Source organism: Amphiura filiformis, chromosome 18 (genome assembly GCF_039555335.1).
Source record: "Amphiura filiformis chromosome 18, Afil_fr2py, whole genome shotgun sequence".
Taxonomy (NCBI): Eukaryota; Metazoa; Echinodermata; class Ophiuroidea; order Amphilepidida; family Amphiuridae; genus Amphiura; species Amphiura filiformis.
In genome coordinates, this window is record NC_092645.1 from 2,260,590 (window position 1) to 2,282,358 (window position 21,769).

The following is a 21,769-nucleotide window of genomic DNA, read 5'->3' on the forward strand; positions in this document are numbered from 1 at the left end:
TATCTGCCACAGGCTTGATGACAAAATATTGCTGCTTGTACCGGTGTCTATACCACATTGCTTAGGGCCCATGTTTTACCAGGTTCTACCTGTGTAGACTGCTTTGGAGACCCTTTATGATTTAAAACCGCTTGTCAATTCACCCCCATCAGCTTCCTGTGTGCCTCTCCACAAAACAACACCTCCCCATTACTGCTCTGTCCTTTTTTTCTTTTCTTGTTTCATCATGGTGTTCCTGATCAGATGTGAGTGGTTCTTGTTTCGACCTTTTAATCATTGTGAGATGCGTTAATATTGGCTATGAATTTCCAAAAAGGGGCCTATAAATTAGACTTTACTATTTTACAATATTGCATCACTTCACAAGGATGTGGATTTTTTATAAAGATGGACAAGAGAATGCAAATGACTTGGCTTTCAGGATCTAAAAAAAATAAGAAAATGGTTCAAACAGAAACATTTTTAGATGTCCTGATGCATCCCTCCCAATTTTAGCCCCATGTAATTAATTGTTTGTACCATCATCTATAGTAGCATACAGATAGTAACTGCTGGTGTTTTGTTCAGCTGTTGGTGTGTTGATGTCTGTGCAGACAGGAGGGAGTGTATACTGTATACATTGTTTATAAGCTAAGCATACATTTCCTTGGTCTAATTGTATCACATTATTGGGATGGTTTTGTACCTAATCTAGAATCCCATCACCACGTTTGTGAAATTTCCGCAGCCATTTGTTACAAGCTCATTACAGTGTGACAGATTAAGGTTCACTCTGCTGTATTCATAATCTGCATACTTAAAGGGCAAAGTCAACATCAATTTTAATACTTCTTATGATATTAATGTGATCTCCCTTTTTTTGCCTTACAAGTTGCCTGCCAAGATCTTTCTTTAAATATGTTTTTTACTAAGCTAGATTCATCTGTACATGTGGAGTGATTGCCTCAAAAAGAATATAGAAAAAAAAAAAAGCATTTTATTTCAGGTGAAATTCTCACAAATTTATCGTAATCAAATAAGTCTGTATTAATATTCTTTTGGCATGAATTTCAGTGTAGGATATTACATGTCTTATACTGTAGTTAACATGTTATATTCAAGATATGTACAGCGGAACATAGGTTATCGTACTCTGTTTATTTACATTAAAAAGGCACTGTAGTTCATTTCCTTGCCTGAGATACATCGTAGGATCAAAGTTCAACATTATTATTCTACATTGTAGTGTCAATGGAATTATGGGTGGAATTTTAATTTCAAGATGTCATTTACTATGGTGCAAGAGGTCCCCGGTCAGATTTTGCCCTCCATGTGAGAGTCCCCCCCCCCCCTGGAAAAATCCTAATTTCTGCAGCCAGTTTTGATGAGGATTATATGTGGCTGCTCATACATCATACCATGAGTGTCATGCATCATGGGAATAAAATGTAGAATGTCTGAAGTGAATACTCTAAATCAATGATTCACCAAGGTTTACAAAAAGAAAAGAAAGAAAAAGATTTAAGAAAGTGAAGTGACACCCACTCAACTTTAAAGGGGTTTTCAGAGATTTTCCATAATACTTTATCAAACTGCACCACTATAATTTGGTTATAGCACAAAAAGTAACACAGCTTTCAGGAGAATAAATAAACATCCCTGATGTATAAAAAAAAAATAGTAAGTCCGGAATTCCTGCTATATTGACTGTTTACTTGCATGACATTGACAGATCAAACTGTAAATAACTGATGTGTGTACACCATTTATCACCAGCAATATTGCGAAACGTGCATTGGCCCAACACATACTTTGATCAGCTCGTAATCAGCGGAAATTGTTAGGTTTACTACGCTGAAAAGTAGACCCAGATGGAGAGTGATTTTGTTGACCTGTCTGGTCTATTTGTGCGTGTTTTAAAGTATAAACAAATTAAAGGACTTAAATAATAATTTGTGATACTTCTGGCAAGTTTTCACATTGATATTAATCCGCGATTTATAAGGCCCGCCGATTACGAGCCGATCAGACTATAGGCATACATATTGTATGATGGTATTACTATGTAATGATAGAAACACATGCTTGTACAATGCAAGTGAACCAAGAAATGCCTATAGGTAGACCAGACTAGTCAGAGGGAGGTAGTAGTAGTATTGCAAAGATGAAATATTTACGTGTGCATGGTATTTTGTATTTTCACAAGTGGCATGGATTAGCGAAATTTCCACGCTTGCAAACATTTCATTTTCAAATACATTTCGGCGGTACAAAATTGTATCAAATTAGCGAAAATTACATGCTAAAAAAATGACAGTTCTTTTCAAATCGCAAACATTTTAAGTCACAAAAATATTTTTCTTTAACAGTATTAATGAATAAAAGTAATAAACTGGTGGCTAGTTGTGATGCCAAATCATTGTATGCTTAAGGGCTCGGGAAGCAACATTTGCACAGTATTTTTTCTGGGAGATGAGAGCACATCAAACATATGGAATTGCATTCTGAATGTACAAAGAATGTCCTTCTGATATCAAATAATTTTGATTTTTTTTTAAATTCGCGATATTATAATACACATTTTATGGCAAATAAAAATGTATATTTTTAAAAATTAAACAGTCCTCAAAGTAAATTGTATTTAAATCTAATGATATGTACCAAAAGTATATGTAGCTGGGATGAAAAACCCTTGCAATAGACAGTTACAATGTAGTAGTTTGGGTCCCGGCCGGTTTGTGCTCCTTCGTCACTAAACAAACCATCTAGCTTAAAAAATCCCTTGAAGTGTACACATCCCAAATTTGTGTTGAATCGGTTGTAAATCAACCACCCACCAGGTATTTTATTCAATCATCTCAAATTTATAAAGATGTACAATCATATAATTAACATTCTTTAGCCTGGTAGGATTTATTCTATACAAATTATGACATATCTATACTATTAAAGAGGAACTTGCCGATAATCGATACTTTGAAGAGGAACTGATCGATTCATCGGTATCATCTCGGAGATTATAGATAAATTATAAATTAATAAATAGATAAATAAATAAGTTCTAGCATTTCCAGATGAATGGTAAATGCATAGATAGATAGATAAATTAATAAATACAAATAATTATTTGGATTTATTCGGTGATCAACCAATGGTGGCCCGCTTATTTACGGTCCGTTGCTGCGTTGCTATACGCGGATTACGCACAGGTCGTGGCAACTTCCGACGCCGCTAATGGTAACAAAACTTCCAGTTTCATCTAAGACGGAAAATATCACATCTCTTAGACGGAACTATTCAATTAATGGCTGAGACAAAGGTGGTTTTAAGTTACGTATTTTGAAAATAAATGGTCCAAGTGATCTCATAATTTTGAAAGTGATATTAGTTTATCCGTTCGTGGTGACTTTCGACGGAGAGTGGGCATTATGCGGCATGGTAACCGCAACGGCTATACTAATAAATCAACTGCATTCGTTTATGCAAATTATGACTTTCGGAAACTTCTTTTGTGATGACTTTCCGAAGATTTTAAATTCAAGGTAGGCCTAGGCATATATACGGTATTGGAAAGTAATTTGAGTTTATTCGTTTGTCATGTTGTGATGAATTTCGATGGGGAGTGTGGGGCATTATTAGCAGATTATAGCATGGTATAAAACCGCAACCGCTAAATATCCGTGGCGTAGATTTCTTTTTGACATTAGGGGAGGGATGAAAACATTTCTTGAAGTAGGCATATTAATAGTGAATCCGGCATCTTTTGGCAACATTAACAATGGCGTAGATTTCTCTTGACATGGCATGGGGATGGGTCCGTTTAAATCAATTTCTTGCAATAGGCCTACAGTGAAGCCAGCATCTTGGCGACAGAATAATTTATGGCAAGCTAATTAGGCCTACTGGTGAATTATATTGTGCAAAAGTGGAACAAATGCGCACGAAGACCGCAAAAATTGGCACTTTTTAGTTTGGCCAAAAATGAGGTTAATTTGGTCAGAAACCCACATCTATTATAAGACTATTATACATGTGTGAACTTGGGGTGATTGTACGGACCATTGACCTTATCAAAACATTGGGGGGGTTATACCCACCCCAACACCGAATTTACGCTATGTAACTCAACCTTCTTGAAACCCAATGTTGCTATAGGCCTACTTGATGAAACAGAAACACATATAAAAAGAACGAGCGAAAGAAATAAAGGAACCCACATACATGCGTCAACATGGAGGTGATTCAGTAGATCATGCCCTTATCGAAATATTGAGGAATTTATTACTCATCCCGGGATTTATGCCTATGTAAAGAAAGAAGAAGGAAGGAAGGAAAAAAGGAACGAAAGAGGTGAAGGAAAGTGGGAACGAAAGAGGGAAAGAAACGAAAGAAAGAAAGAAAGAAAGAAAGAAAGAAAGAAAGAAAGAAAGAAAGAAAGAAAGAAAGAAAGAAAAAAAAGAAACAACGGGAAAGCAAGAAAGAGAAAGGAGAGAGAAACGAAAACAAAGAAGAAATAGACAGACAGATAGAAAGAAAGAAAGAAGAGAGAGAGAGAGAGAGAGAAAGAAAGTGAACAAGCAAGAAACATAAAGAGAAATGGAACGCAGGAAAGAGAGAAACTGAAAGAAAAAAGGGAAAGACAAAGAAAAATAAGTAAAAGGGGAAGGAAAGAGGGAAGAAAGAAAGAAAGAAAGAAAGAAAGAAAGAAAGAAAGAAAGAAAGAGGGAAAGAAAGAAAGGAAGATAGAAAGAAAGGAAAGAAAGAAAGAAAGAAAGAAAGGGAAAGCAAGAAAGAAAGTGAGGGAAAGCAAGAAAGAAAGGGAGGAAAGCAAGAAAGAAAGGGAGGAAAGCAAGAAAGAAAGGGAGGGAAAGCAAGAGAAAAGGAGGGAAAGCAAGCAAGAAAGAACGGAAAGCAAGAAAGAAAGAACGGAAAGCAAGAAAGAAAGAACGGAAAGCAAGAAAGAAAGAACGGGAAAGCAAGAAAGAAAGAACGGGAAAGTAAGAAAAGAAAGAACGTCGTTTACAAAGTAGAGGCAACAAATGGTAGGCCTACCACATCACTAACAGCGTAATAATTGAGCTGTTAAAAGCGATACCAATTGACATGATTACCATTTCCATCGTTTATACTAACCGATCCCGTTTACTAACCGCTCCCATTTACTCATCTAGCGGGGGCCCGCGCGAAGCGCGGGTACCCGCTAGTATATATAATAGTCACTGAAAATTTGCAGAGTGGCGGCAATATAGCACAGGCCTGTTCGGGTGGCCGGCTACTTTGTTATTTGATGTGCTACTTTTCTATCCAGCTTTTGCCATTATATAGCTAGCAATGGTGTACTGACAGGGGGCAGGTGAATACCAGGACAACATGTGATGTTCATCTTCCTATTTTGGCTAGTCTACTTCATAGCCCCTTTTGGAAATTCTTCAATATCAAGTCATCTCACAATGATTACAAGTTCAGAACGAGAACCATTCCAATCCAAAAACCGCGACACCCAAGAAAAAATGTGTTTTCTCTGGGCAGAGCAGTCACTGGGGATGTGTTTCATGGAATGGCATACATGTAAATGGTGTGAATTGTTTGACAAAAAGGGAATGCAAAGCAGTCTATGTTTTGGCCTTTTTTAGGCCAAAAATATCCTTATTTTGGTCCATTTCAGCATGAAAGTGCTACATGATGTGCAAATACATTGACGATATTTAAGTTATTTTGGTAGTGGATCAGCTGGACGATTTTGTCACTGATTATTATTAAATAGACGGTATAATATAGCTCTCCCGAGTCCTGATACATAAAAATAAAAAAAGTTAACCAAAATTAGACATAAAAAAAGATGACATGTTACTTTTGGCAGGATAGGACATGTTACTTTACCGGAGTAGCCTTTCCTGTAGTTGCTTTTATGCAGACTTTTATATACCAATGTGTACATGTGCAGTACATACAAGAGCTCTGGACCTGTATATGCACACACACTGTTGTAACAGCTGTCGTACAATTGATGTACTGTCTTAATTATTCATTTATTATTTCCCAAATCTAATAAATCAATCAATATCAATGCATTGTTGTTTTTCACTCAATCTTAATTATAAATTCACCATCCCTAGTTGTAATGAGGCCTGGCTACATAATGACTGGTACAATTGATCAAATATGTTTTTTTTTTTCTTCCAAAAGTGCTTTTTTATGTTGATTTTTATGTATCAGTTTTTGGCCTTCACACTAGGTAAAGGGGCTGTTGTGTAATAAGAAAGATTCTTGCAAAATGCTGTTGTCAAAATGCATGTGGAATTCTACCCCTGTCCACCGACAGTGCACACTACACAATGAACCACAGACTTCTATACATACCGGCGTGTGCATGTTGTCAATACTGCAAAAGTGGAGTGTTTTGCAGCACAGTAATTTTCACAGTTTGTGGTCAGAACAAAAAGATTGATATTATTGTATAGAAAACTTAAGGTGGTACTACACCCCCTGATAAATTTTGTGACTAATTTTGCATTTTTCTTAAAAAATAACTACACACTGGTAACAAAGGTTATGTATTGTATTATAGGGGCAAGGAATCCAATTACTTCACTGAAATTTCAGTGATTCAAGACAAGTGGTTCATTTCAAAGTGAAGCAGATAATAAAGTTTTCTGACATGAAACAGTAAGAAAACAAATTTGACCCCACGCGGAAGCAATTCCGGTTCATACCGATCAGGTCTGTGTTTTCCGGGTATTGCCATAGCTGTGTGACAGCATCGTGTGTTGACCAATGAGAGCTGCCCTCTCGTCAGCGCTAGGTCACCGTCGGAGGTGATTTGTTTTCATTACAGTATTGGTTACCAGAATGGATAGACGAAAATTTTAATTCCCACCCACCTCTCCCAATTAAAGGGGAACTTATGTGTTTGTCAAAATGTTAAGGCAAGCACATAATTTTTTTTCAAGCAAATCATAAGTTGTTTTTAAAAAACAGGTACTACTTTCCTTACATAATTAAGGAAAACAATTTAAATAGTTGCATGATAATATAGCATGCTCTAGGCATGCTATTTGAACACAGATAATGATATGGATAAAGAAATTTTTATGGGATATGGATTCTTGAGTCGGGTAGTTGCTGTAGAACAGAAATTGGGTTGAGTATTTTGCTTTTATCATGGAATCCCATGAGGATTTGTATTAATTTTCCCCTTTGGATTTGCTTTGGGATTCAGATTCTTCAGTATAGTGTTGCTGTGTGGAACAGAAATTGGTTGAGTATTTTGCTTTCATCTTGGAATCTCAAATATCCTTGTTGATATAAAATAGCAAATAAATGAGAAGCTCCCGACATGCTCGGTCAAAATCCATTATAATGCTATATAGCAGCAGCATAAAATTTAACTGCAGCATATAGCATTATTACAACAGATCTGTTTTCAAAAAATTTCTAACATATAGGAAGGAGTCCTCACAGAAGACAGACTTATCAATCAAGAGTTAACATGTCATGTTTAATTACATACATGTATACCAGTAATACATAGAGGACAAGCCACATATTAAACAAGGAGATGTTTGTTTTCTTTTATCTTGCATCTTCCACTTCTATGCACCTGTATCTCTATATTTCATATTAATATCAGTCATTGTAGCTTCCAGGTATGATACCTAGAGGCTTAACTCCAATGAATGTAGCCTTTGGGGCAATTGATTGTATGCACTAATTATATAATGAAAAGCTGATAGAGTGGAAAGTTTCGGCCATTATAAAAAAATCACTTTGTCGGGTTATTTGTGGGCTCCACGTTCCTCAGTAATGCTTGCTGTAGAATAGACAATTTTGCTCTTATTCTGGAGTTCCCCTTTGAATTTGCGATTGGGATTCAGATTCTCCAGTCGGGTGTTTGCTGGAGAACAGAAAAATTGGGTTGAGTATTTTTGCTTTTATCTTGGAATCCCATCCTTTCTGATTTCATTCCAGGGTTGTGTACAAACCCTTTGCTTTTAATGATATAATGGCTGAAATCTTTGTTTATGAAAATAAAATTATTGTCTATCCTGATGGCCAATAAGTATTGCCAAAATTTGCTGTTGCCTTGTGTTTCATTGTCTCCGTCTGGGGTTAATTTATATTTTGAGTCCACTTTTGCAACAAAACAGTTCTCACTATGGACATTTTGTTTGATTGGATGGACTATAAATTATGAATTATAATAAATGATAAATCCATTCTAGCTCCAGTGACACCTCATTGATTTCCTTGGCCCTTTATATTAGGTATTATTCACATTTACTTTGAAAAATCAATATTTACAGGGCTGTGTGTTTCATGCCACTCCAGTGAACATAGGCCTAAAAAACTTTTTATCATGAAATGTAAGGTATAACTTGAGCATATTAGGCCAAAAAAAAATAATGGTTTGTCTCAAAGCTCACAAGTGGTTTGAAAACAAATGCGATTTTTTAAATTTTTTTATTCCCGACTTTTTTCATAGTATTTGGAGAAAAAAAATTTTGAAATAAAAAAAAATTTCGCTTTTATTTTTTTCCAAATCTCACGAATTTACAAATGCGCGCGCGAGCTTTGAGACAAACTTTTTTTTTTTGCCTTATTGGGCTAATTTAAATTCAAAATATATGTAAATAGCGCCCTCAATTTGCACACAAATGTACAGTTTATAGAATTGAAATTACACAAAAAAAGCAGAAAAAGATGAATAATTTGATATAGAAATGAAAAACTATGTTAAAAATTGCTACAAAATATATGTGTATACAGTTTATTAGTGTGATGGCTGTTGGTATTATTCAGGTCGAGAATGGAACATTATAATAAAGTTTTGTTAGAAAAATTAATAAATGATCACATCAAACAACCATGATAAGGTGTCAGTGGAGTTGGATGGAACAGCTAATATCTCATCTGCAATGTTTCAATAACAGTCCTGATGTTCTGTAATTAACAGTGTTGTTTTTTCTCTTTGTTTCTTTTTATATTTCAGTACGTCAGGGGAATCCCTGTACAGGCTCTTGGGAGTAGAAAAAGAAGCAGATCCAGAACAAATTAAAAAGTCATACAGAAAGGTTAGTTATTTAACACGGTCATAGAATTCTTGAGATTCAGAATTGCGATTCCCAAGTCAATCCCCGAATGCGTCCATACGATAATCGTCAGGTTTCATAATACCTGATGACATCAGTTCTGGAATTGCAGATGGAAGCAGTGACGTAGCTAGTGGTTGTGGCGCCAAGGTCAAGGATACAAAATGACGGCACCCCAAACCAAAATGATTAGTTATTGACCCAAATATTTTTACCCCGAGCGCTCAAGAATCCCAAAAAGGGGGTGGGTAGTGATCATTAATTTTCAGCACTTTTTTTAAACATAACACCATTTGCATATATAATAAATATGTTGACACCATACTATAGCACCTGTGGACATGCCTAATGTGGATGATTTTGAAACAGTTGGTAGTAATTGTCATCAATCAATTCAGCAAATTAACTTGTGAATCTGTGACTTATTTTAGTAGCAAGGTAGGTATTCAATCACAGGTGTTTCAGCATCTGTAACAACAACAGATAAACCCCTTTTATGAAATATTTGGCAGAAAAACATTTTGTGTAATTACATGCATGTATTCTATAGTTTATAGATGAGTTGACATGTGACACGATCAAGGGAAATGAGTCGGATGTCGCTAATATTGATTTTGAGATATTGGCAAAGAAAGTGTTAAAATTCTTTTGTTTTATATTGTTTTTAGCGATTGATTAAGTGACGTAACTTCACAAAGAAAAGTCGTATCAACATAGGGTTTTCAGTTTCTCTAAATGTCCTCTTTAGAAACATGTGACGTGTCATGTCAAAAGGAGACACTTTTGGGCAGGATCGTAAAATGGAGAAATAGCCAAAAATCTACCCGGGGTGATTTTTTCACAATTTGGGTTTCTTGCAATTTGTGATGTTATTAATGTTAAAAATATTGGCCAATAGTGTCAGACCGGAATATAACTGGCATCTTGTATTTTTTGAGACATTTTTCAAGGTAATTCCTACTCTGAACATTGTCAATAATATTTTTAAAGGCCGATATCTCAATTTCCAATTTTATAATACCATAACTTACGAACTCAATATCTTCGCTTAGGAATGTCCAATTTCATTGGGGAAAACGGCATTGTGGAGCAAAATATCTCTATTTTATAGATATGTAAAAACCTCAAAATTGATAACCTGCCCAAAAGTGTCTCCTTATGACATGACAAGTCACACATGTATGTAAAACTCATTTTCGACCAGGGTCGACATGTGACTCATTCCCCTTGATCATGTCACATATGATGTCATTACTAGGCAATTTCTCGGCAGTGTCCATTGCACGGTTCTGTCATATGTGAGGAGAGCCTTGATCTGCCACCAATGTGTGCCAGCATTCCCTCAAGGAGGTACAGAGTAACTGACTTGTTTGCCTAACCCAGGGATGTAGTTTAACACCTCACCAAATGCCAGGGGTGGGTAACTTTGCTGTCGGGCAGGTAAATTTTCAAAAGTGCCCACCTGCCTGCCGGGTAAGAAATTGAAGATGATAAACTGTTAATAGTGCAGCCCTCAGCTGAGCTACTCTAGGATTATGGGATATGTTTTCCGATCTTTCTAGGTCCACTTTTTAGTGTTCAGAAAGTCCAAAAAAAGGCAATGTTTAGGTGGTACCGTGGTTGTGTCTGCTTTTTACCCCAAATTCGGCATAAGCGCACCTTTTCATTTGGAAAAGGTCTACATTTTGGAAGTCCTGCACCCTCCCAATAAATATGAATATGTGCCTGACAATACTGTATCACATTGATTGAAAGTGTGTATGAATCATTGTAGATAGTGAAATATTAAACGAAAATTCACCGAGTTAGATGTTTGCAAAAGTGTGCATCTTTTTAAATTGAGTGTGGCTCTGGCTCTATGTCGGGCATGTACAATTTCTCAAATTCTGTCCGGCTGGTAAAGTTACCTGGCTAGTGGCCAAAAAAGTTCGAGTACACCCCTGCCTCAACTTCTTCATTTATTTGTATGCTTAAAGGGGGGTAACCCTATTGGTTTTGGATATGGATTGTCTTTAAAATTACATAATAATATCAAATATCGCCCCCTTTATGCTGCTTTGTGAAAAAAAAGAGCATTTTCGGCGTAAATGTGAATAAATAGACAAATTAGCAATCCAATAACTTGGTATACGTGAATTGCATTCTGGGTAGGCAAGCAACAACAACCATTTCCGTTCAGTATGACAAATTTAATGCTGACATGCTGTACAATCAATGCCCGGCCCGTATTGAACGAAAAATATTTGTTTTTTTTCGTACCGTTTCAGAAAAAGGAAACAAAATATATTTCACCTTGCAATATGTACATTTCAAATGAAAATAAAAAAGTTTGGGTTAAAAATGGAAAGGAAAAAAAAACCCATTCCGACACCGGATTTTGAACCGGTTACCTCTTGGGTAGAAACATGAAGCGCGCGCTAACCGACTGAGCTAATCGGCCCGCTGCCTCTATCGTGGAAATTTTATAATTAAATACGGCACACCGTCTAGACGCGTCTCCTCAGCAGTTAGTGTGGTTCGCTTTTTCACAGAATGTGTATGACGCTTGAAACCAAAGTAGCTGTTGAGGCGACTGATATTACGAGCTAGCTCGTTCATAATTCCCGGCCCAGAAATCAAAGTATTTACCATTGTTTACAAACTGGTATACCTGTAAAAGCCGCTGTGTTTCATGATTTCTCCGAAATACATCGACTTGGAGCGTCAAATTTCAGGATAGTAATGAGAAAAATAGTATCTATTATGTGATACCAAAACCTCATCAACAATGAAAAAAATCGGGGATGATGCTGTCGATCGGGTTACGGACCTTTAATAACCAGTTTTGATTTCTTTTTCCTATTTTTACCTCTTCAGATGGCTCTCAGGTATCATCCAGATAAAAATAGGGATGATCCAACAGCAGAAGATAAGGTAAATATATCGCCGTATAGATTCCCCTAATGGTGCATAATGGTCTCCTTTGCCATAGGGTATGCTTTGAATATCCGAACAAGAATTAAGGGTCCTTGCCCATATTTGCTGGTGGGATTTTTACTGTAGGGCCACTTGTAAGTTTGTGCCTAACATTGCAGTTATGTCAAGGGAGCCCATGCACCATTAGTAGGCATGTCCACTAAAAATTGAAGTACTTTTAAATTGATTCAGACCTAACTTATTGGCTGGGAATTGATGAAAGAAACATTTTGGCGTTTAAATAATCTTAATCGGACGTTTCTTTCCAGAGATATGGCCTTTCGAGTGTCACGGTTTTATATAGGGCTGCTAGAACATGTTAAAAGTTAAAGTCCAAAAGGAATACTAACAGAAAGTGCAACTTTAAGGTACTTTTTCTTAATGTATTTATTAACTAGCTTATCTGGAACATTATATTTGCTTATAACAACATGAAAATAAGATCATCCTGAAAATTTAATCGATTTTGTTGACATACAACAAAAAATATAAGACCTCAAAACCCATGGTTTGTTTGGTGAAACCTCAAGCATGATCATAGATGGCCGCCATGGAAAATATCTCCATAGAGGAGATGAACAATAAGTGCATTATTTCAAATGAAAAGCGGTAGTCTTAAACATTGTTCAATCTTTTAAGGTCAGCACATTTTATCTTCAAAAATTATTATATTTCATCATGGCATAAGTTTGGTAACATTAATCACTACCAATTTTGAGAAATTTGCTCCAACTCAAAGGTTATCTTTACTACATTGAGCAATACACTGTGTGTGCATGGAAGCCATGATGGATAGCATATGAAATAGACATGGTAGTGAGAAGTGCATGGGGAAGTGCATGATTTGAGATGGGCATGCGTAGGCTTAAACATTCTTAAATTTCTTAACATCCTACACATTTTGTCTTCAAAAATAGTTTAATTTTATGAGTATGTAAGTTTGCTTGTCTGATTCACTCCAAATTCGGAGATAATTGCGTTTGAACACCTGATGCACGGAATGGTGTCACTTCAACCTGTTGTAGTTCTCATGTCATTAAATTTTTCATTAAAAAAAGTTGATCTCTTCATGAAGGAAGGTCCTCTCTATTTACTGACCAAACAGGAAAAAGTTTGGTTAATGTTTTCCGGAGGAATCAGGAATTTCTTGAAACACCCTGATATAGGCCTACATTTGGATCAAAACAAGTATATACGCCATTTAACAGGCCTGGGATTTCTTGTATCGATCAGTTTCTCCATAGACAATACGTGTGTGAGTGCACGCACACAGTAAATGAAAAATCGTTCTAGTGGAAACTGTATTGACAGTGGGCATCCCTACCATTAGGCGAATCTTTACGGTATTGTGAGTTGAGTTAATATCATTGATCATCATTATGTCCAGAAAGAAACCAAGTAGCTATCCTTGATGTGTTAAGCCTCCAGCATACTTTCCTGCCTCTTGCCGCTGCGGCAAGCGGCAGGGCGTTTCAACCAATGACAAGCCTTGATTGTGTCTGTTTGTCTGCAATACGCGTGCGCCACGCCGCTCAGCGGCAAGCGGCAGGGTAGTATGAAACCAGCATTAGCCATATAGGGGTTACTCCATATGAAATCAAGGAGGCGCCCCACCTGACCCCCTCAGATTTGCTTTATATTTTAGTCATATGTTGTACCTGTAAAAATATTAAAAACCTGCAAATTTGAGGTCTGTAGCTCTTCTTGGATTTTCTGTGGCAGCCATTTAAAGTTGGAGTAGGGGGTCTAAATTTGGACCCAAAAGTTGCCCTTTAAATAAATTTCATCTTTGGGAGTCTGTGCCTTCTTTATAAAAAGAGAGAGATGTCTGAGACTTTGTATACACACTAACTGCATGCCCAATTTGTCAAAAAATATAAAATAAAAAAATTCTGTAATTGCGTGTTGTGTCACGGGGTCATTAAATATGCAAGAAAAAATGCAAGGTTTTGTAAACTGGCAAGTTTAACCCCCTTAAATTCACATTTTTTGTCACATTAATTATTTTTTGTTATCACTGATGCTATATATAGGATAAATACAATGCATATCCAAAAATTTAGGTCACAGCTCATTTACATTTCAACAGCGCCCTCACGAAGATGACATTTATTGTAAATTCAACATTTTCAGGGGCCCAAAGTCGATGTGGTCCACTTTCAAAATTTATAAAACATCACTTTTATATAACTACTAGTCTTAAATTCCAACTTTGCTAAGTCTCAGTAATTGTATAAGTTGACTTCATATAAAACAAAATTGACCATTTTCTTATGATTGCATGTAGTGCAAATGTGCCGAATTCGGAAGGCTTGAAAGTCAAATTGGCCCCAATATTGAAAATAAAATGAAATAAAAGTAAATAGGGCCAATAACTACGCATCTAGTCATTTATTTTCAATATTGTGGCCATTTTGACTTTTAAACCTTCCGAATTCGGCACATTTGCAGTACATGCAATCATAAGAAAATGGTCAACTTTGGGCTTGTTGTTTTATATGAAGTCAACCTATAAAATTACTGGGATTGAGCAAAGTTGTAATTTAAGACTAGTAGTCATATAAAAGTGATGTTTTATAAATTTTGTAGGTTGACCACATCGACTTTGGGCCCCCTGAAAATGGTGAATTTGCATTAATTTTCATCTACACCAACTTTAAATGGCTACCATAGAAAATCTGTATATATTGAAAATGAAATGGAAATAAAAGTAAATAGGACCAATAACTACTCATCTAATCATTTATTTTTAATATTGTGGCCAATTTGACTTTCAAGCCTTCCGAATTGCACATTTGCACTACATGCAATCATAAGAAAATGGTCAACTTTGGGCTTGTCATTTTATATGAAGTCAACCTATACAATTACTGGGACTTACCAAAGTTGTAATTCAAGACTAGTAGTTATATAAAAGTGATATTTTATAAATTTTGAAGGTGGACCACATCGACTTTGGGCCCCTGAAAATGTTGAATTTGCAATAAATTTCATCTTCGTGAGGGCGCTGTTCGAAATGTAAATGAGTTGTGACCTCAATTTTTTGGATATGCATTGTATTTATCCTATACATAGCATCAGTGATAACAAAAAATAATTAATCTGACAAAAAATGTGAATTTAGGGGGGCTGAACTTGCCAGTTTACAAAACATTACATTTTTTCTTGCATATTTAATGACCCCGTGACACAACGCGCAATTACAGATTTTTTATATTTTTTATTTGTTGACAAATTGGGCATGCAATTAGTGTGTATACAAAGTTTCAGACCTCTCTTTCTTTTTATAAAGAAGGCACAGACTCCCAAAGATGAAATTTATTTAAAGGGCAACTTTTTGGTCCAAATTTAGACCCACCTACTCCAACTTTAAATGGCTGCCACAGAAAATCCGTAAGAGCTACAGACCTCAAATTTGCAGGTTTTTATTTGTTTACAGGTACAACATATGACTACAATATAAAGCAAATCTGAAGGGGTCAGGTGGGACGCCTCCTTGATTTCATATGGAGTGACCCATAGGCTTCCACATTAAGGGTACTACACCCCTGGCCAATTTTGTGCCTATTTTTGCATTTTTCTCAAAAATTATAAGCGCATTGGTGACAAGTAAGATATGTATATTATAGGGCAAGGACTACAACTACTGCACTGGAAATTTTATTTCAGCACAGACAACAGTTGTGGAGTTACAGTAAAAAATGAGGGAAAACCAATATTTCATCAATAAATCAATAACTACTTGCTTTGATTTGCTGAATTTTCAGTACAGTAGTTGTAGTCCTTGCCCCTATAATATACATATCTTACTTGTCACCAATGTGCTATAATTTTTGAGAAAAATGCAAAAATAGGCACAAAATTGGCCAGGGTGTAGTACCCCTTAAGAACTACTGAACCAATGTTGGGCTTGTTTGTACTCATTTTAATGCATTTTTATGCTAATTCCAAAGTTCACTGTTCTTTACCAATCTCAGATTGTTTTAAAAGGGTCTAGCCTTCAAATAAACAAGTTTTCAATTTATCAAAACCAGTAGAAAAAACTGACAATCTTCTTGCTGACAGTTTTGTCAGTGAACCACTGTCAGCAAGAAAATGGTAAGTTTCTATTACTGGTTTTGATAAATTAAAAATTTGTTTATTTCATTATTTAAACCTGATGAAACTGTTTCACGGGTCTAGCCGTTGTTATCAACCATTGTTGACTTGTTTTGGACCACCAGAAGTTTGTTTTTTGTCGGCCCAAAAAATGTACAAAAAAACCAAACAATTAAGTTCAAATGGCTGATTTTTTTTCCAGTTGAAAAAGGTTTAGCACATAAAACAGAAATCTCGACAGCCTGAATGAATTTTTCTATCCAGTTGGCCTGTATATTGACAAGACAGAGCCCATTCTTGACTGGAGTTCCTGCCTATAGCATATTCGGTGCACATTGAATTATTAAAACCAATTTTCAACTATCTCACCTTTCAGATTTACAATTCTATTGGGAATAGTACTGGGTATCTGTGTTGTGTTTAGTGTTGGGTTGCACCTGGACATACATTATGCCACCTTCAGGGTCTGAAATAAGGAAATAATAGAGGCTGTCATGCAGATAATCATTTAAAGCATAGATTCTATTTGTACTAAAATATTTCATTTGTCCTCAAAATGTGTGTGTGTGTGTGTGTATGTGTAGGAGGGATCTCCCAGTCAGAACTTTTGCTCCCCCATCATGAAAAGCCAAACTTTTTGAAAATTTCCTCTTTTTTCTTAAATTGTTGGCAAAATTTGTTGATTTTCTCCTCCCCCTGCACTTTTCTCCCCAATGTTCCCCTCCTACCATACTCATATTGGGTTATTCCTCCATTGAGACACAACCTTAATCTTCCACACAGGGAATGTGAATATCAAAATGGTTACCTGGGATTATTGTTACAAATTTTATCAATATGGTCATGTGATTACACAGTAGTAAAGTTAAAAATTAACTCAAATTCTTTAAGTACTCATATCTAATCAATTCTCAGAATATTTGTATTTTGTCATTAACAGTAAAGATACAGCTTACCCTGATCACACAGAGCCTGAAGTGGACTTAGTCCGTATTTGTTTTGAAGTAGACTACATGTACCATCAATAAATAATTTATGCTAATCCTTAGTTACAAAATAGTACAATCTGAATTTGAGATTGCAATTGGAGTCGCCTTCTCTCTGTGTAAACAAAGTCTAAAACTGAGTGACACTGATGAAGAAATATATGTATATTGTTTTTCTCTGAAAAAAAAAGGATTGCCATTTCTGACCCATATGTTAAGGTGGAAATAATATGTAGATGCCATTATTTAACTGAAATCAATTTTTTATGTACTTATAATACTTACTTCTATTTATTTTATTTTCTGCAGTTCAAAGAAATCAACAGAGCGCACAAAGTTCTATGTGACGAGAAGAAGAGACAAATATACGACGAGTACGGCTCGTTTGGTCTGTATATAGCTGAGCAGATAGGAGAAGAAAATGTAGATTTATACTTCCTGGTTAATAGTAAATGCTTTAGGGTGAGTACTTGCTAAAGAAATTATACTTTTTCTGAACGAAGGCTTTGCATCAAATTATAATTTATTTCTTTATTTGCTGATTCTCTTGTCATGCCACATTTTGATTATTGCAGTCATGTTTGGTCCAACTGTTCACTTACTCTGTCAAGTAAGTTACAAATTCTCTTGAACAACCTTGCCAGAATTATTCTTTCTGCTGATATCAGAACTAATATTGATTCAATGATGTCTTCTCTCAAGTGGCTTAAACTAGATAAAAGGTGGAATAATCATATTCTTATTATGTTATTTAAATGCCTTACTGGCAGAGCTCCTGATTATCTTTGTTCCAAATTTTCATTTACCAAATTCACTCATGATCATATCACAAGAGGTACTTCCTCCAATTCACTTGTTGTTCCTCAATTTAACAATAACTCTGGTAAGAGATTGTTTCAGGCGAGAGCAGCAAATCTGTGGAATAGTTCTGTTGATGTTGACACTTTCGCACTAATTATATTTCCTTGAGCCTAAGTGAATTTAAATCAAGAGCTCTCACAATCCACACTGTTCATTGATTTTCATATTTTCATGATTCTTGTAATTTATTTATACATTGTAATATGGTATTGCATATTTTTCTTGTAATATTTGTGTAATAAATGTATTTAAGTGAATTACACCTGTACATGTATGTCACAGGGCCTCCAAGAATAGCAGTGCTTTTACACTGAAGGAGCTACCCTGTATAAAGAAAGTTGAAATAAATAATAAATAAATAAAGATGAGCATTAACAAGGCTTGATTTATTACACTATTTCCCCCTTCATGAGCAAGCATGATGTTGAGAAATATTTTTCTCAGGGGAGCATGAATTTCAAATGGAATTAACACATTAGGCAGCAACCTTTGAATTTCATACACCCTCGACCTGAATCTTCCACAGGAGTGTGAGTTTCAAATTACATTGGTTGATGTGCTAATTCCATTTGAAATTCATACTCCTCATGTGGATGATATTTCTAAAATCTTCCAAAGGGGGGGATGTAGACTTTAAATGGATCAGCCCAATGAGTCAGTTAGGGGGGCAATCTAGGGGTCCAGGGTTGCCAAACCCGCGATTTGGTAGCCCAATTGGGCGACCTTTGAAGATTTTTCCCGCGACTTTTGACAATTTCCTGTCCCATAGAAACCAATGCTTAAGAAAAAAATTGGGCGACTTTTCAACATTTGCTCCCGCGACCTTCGATAGTTTCCTGCCCCATAGAAACCAATGGTAAAGAGAAAAATTAGGCGACTTTTTCGATTATTTGACCCGCGATTCGGGCTGAAATCTTTTGGCAACCCTGTAGGGGTCTGTGTGATGTTGTATTTTAATTTAAAGATTGCCACATACAGTAACACGTACTTAGGGATTCAATCATGTTTCACCGTTGTTCATCACCGTTTAACAACGATGCGGCAGCGTCGTCTGCGTGGTTTACTTCAGCGAGGGCAGCTTTAGCTGCCCGGCGAAGTAAACTACGCAGACACGCCGACGCGAGTTGTTAAACGGTGATGAACAACGATATGAAATGATTGAATCCTTTCAACAACTTTCAACAACTAAATATCGTATAATTCACGATTATTTTACGAGGAATGTCGGTTAATCATTGCCACTCAGCCTGACAAAAACTTCGATGATTTCTCTTTTGATATCAGCAATAAAACTACAGAATAAAACGGCAATGTTTAGCCGCTACCTGAAAAATACTGAATTCAACTTGTAAGCTTGCATACGCACAAAGGTTCCAGGCATGACGAATTTTACGCGCTCTCGCGTAACGCGTAGTCTCGCTAGCATTCGCATATACGCTACAGTAAAAGTGTGGGTTCATCACGGTTTAACAACGGTTGGCTCCTGTACAAAGGTATAGGAAGAGTTGTTGAAATTAAAAATGATAGAAGTAAGACATTCAGTATCTTGTTTCAGTTGTCATGTTCTGTTAATCAATGAGCACACAAAAACCATCATCAAACATAACTGGATCAGAAAGATGACTGTTCAATAATAAGGTTGCCTTTTGACTGGCGATAGATGAAAAATACTAGTGAGCAGTCTCTGTCTGCATATGTCCTTTAAATCTTGAACCAACATTTCTACAGGAAGAATGTACTAAACAAACCACTTAGTTTGTTGAGTTACGATTATGACATCACAGGCATGCTTACTTTGTACACTAAGATAATAAGACTTTCATTTAATGATATACCCTTTATGGAACTCTAATAATGTTATGATAGTGACTAGCATGTATTTTTACCCTAGTTTACAATTGACCTTTTTCAAAACTTTTCTTTCTGTGAACTTGTATACTGCGCCAATAAAGTATCCTTACACTTGGAAAAATAATCACAATTTCCAAACTGAACAATATTGGGGTAAATTTTTTTTTAATAGATGCACTATCTAATCCTGCACATTATGAGACCAAATTGGATCCAATGTGACTTTAAGAAGCAAAGTTACAAGCATTTGGTTAGACTAGACATCTGGTTTGAGAGTGGTGAATGGCTAATTTATGTGTTTGGCTTTAATTTAAAACAAAAGGAACAAAAGAAAACTGAAACAAAAGAACTGACAAATAAAATGAAAGTTATGAAAAGTACAGAGACTGCTTTAAATAACGCTTCATTGAAGAAACTGTGTTGTCTCGTTGTTGCGCTTGTTGGAATCTTTTTGCGCCTTGTATAGGCCAATTTGTCACTTTTAAAACAGGACCTTCGTCTATTCAATTGCTTGTAACTTTACTTCTTGAGGTCACATTGGATTCAATGTGATGTCATAATGTGTAGGATTAGATAGTGCATCTATTAAAAAAACATATTTACCCCAATATTGTTCAGTTTTGAAATTGTGATTATTTTTCCAAGTGTAAGGATACTTTATTGGCGCAGTATATAATCACTGTCAGTCTGCCATCACATTTTATACTGCATAAGTAGAAATTTTTGCATTTATTTTTATACTTTGCACATTCCAAGCAGCTAGCGTGAAAATAACAATGCGTGAATATGTTCCTTTTGTGTATAGGCCTGTGTAAGAAGCTTGGAATCACAATTTTAAAAACAAAGGGAACATTTCAAAATTGAATTTGGCAGTAAAAGTTGTATTACCCACATGAGAACTACCTGCTGATTGGCCAAAATGAGCATGTGAAGTTATCATCCAATCAGAAATGTTGTTAGTAGTGTCCATGGGGTTAAACAATTGTGTGATTTGATTTGATTTTGTTCAGGTTTTGACAACCCTGGATAACCCAAGAAAGCCTCTATCGAAGCTTATTTCCATTGGGGTCCATTTGAATACTGGGACAGGTTGGGAACAGTCAGGGGTTAACACCCTACTCTTTTCGAAACTGGCTGCAAGATACATGTACAGGTATGGCTCTCTGTACATAGGAGCGACGGCTTAACGTCCCCTCCGAAGGATGGAGTACTTTCATGATTCATTTACCCAATTCAAAATGAACCATGGGAAGGGTGGAAGTGTGAATCTACAGATGTTGCCAATTAATTTCAGACATTTTTCCCCAAGTCAATATCCCAGCAAATCTCCACCTCCGGGAATTGAACCTGGGACCTCATGCACTAAAGGCAAATTAGGCCATACATTTTGTAACCAGTAGTGTCCATGGGGTTAACAATTGTCTTATCTCTGTCTTACTTTTGCAGGTAACAAGTACGATATGTTTCTTTGCAACCTGTTATTGTTTCTGTTTCTGCTGTTGTCTGTGCTGCTTCTGTTGCTGTGGTAAATGTGGACCCAAGGAGGAGGAACTCACAGAGGAAGACTTTGAGGTCATCTTCCAGGATGACGATGATGAAGATGGAGAAAAAGGTATCAAATTACAGTTTCAGCTTGTTAGTCAAAATAACCAGTCAGGGTTGTTATGAACTCTAAATCCTTACCCTAAGCCTAAGCCTCGCCTATAATCTAAACCTAACTCTAAACCTAGCAAATACTTTCAATCAGGCAATTGTATTTATGAGGTGGCTGTCAAAACTGTGATCTCAGTTATGTTGGTGAGACCTCTCTGGGATTAGGCTTGCGGAACATCAAGCGGAGGTTAAGAAAGCTAACCAGAAAAACTTTACTCGGTCAGAACATAGGGCATCCGAACAAACTAAGTCGGCTATATCTGATCATGTAAGCTCTCATATAAATGCTCAATGCCA

At 36.1% G+C, this 21,769-nt stretch overlaps 1 protein-coding gene across 2 annotated transcripts in view; it reads left to right on the forward strand.

Moving 5' to 3' along the window:
* LOC140139741 (dnaJ homolog subfamily C member 5-like) overlaps positions 1 to 21,769 on the forward strand; it is a 41,513-nt gene that overhangs the window by 17,715 nt on the left and 2,029 nt on the right. For both annotated transcript variants that reach the window (XM_072161449.1, XM_072161448.1), the window contains exons 2-5: positions 8,969 to 9,050; positions 11,925 to 11,981; positions 17,417 to 17,569; positions 21,266 to 21,431. In XM_072161449.1, coding sequence (XP_072017550.1) covers positions 8,969 to 9,050; positions 11,925 to 11,981; positions 17,417 to 17,569; positions 21,266 to 21,431 — 458 coding nt within the window. The remainder of the gene's footprint in view (positions 1 to 8,968; positions 9,051 to 11,924; positions 11,982 to 17,416; positions 17,570 to 21,265; positions 21,432 to 21,769) is intronic.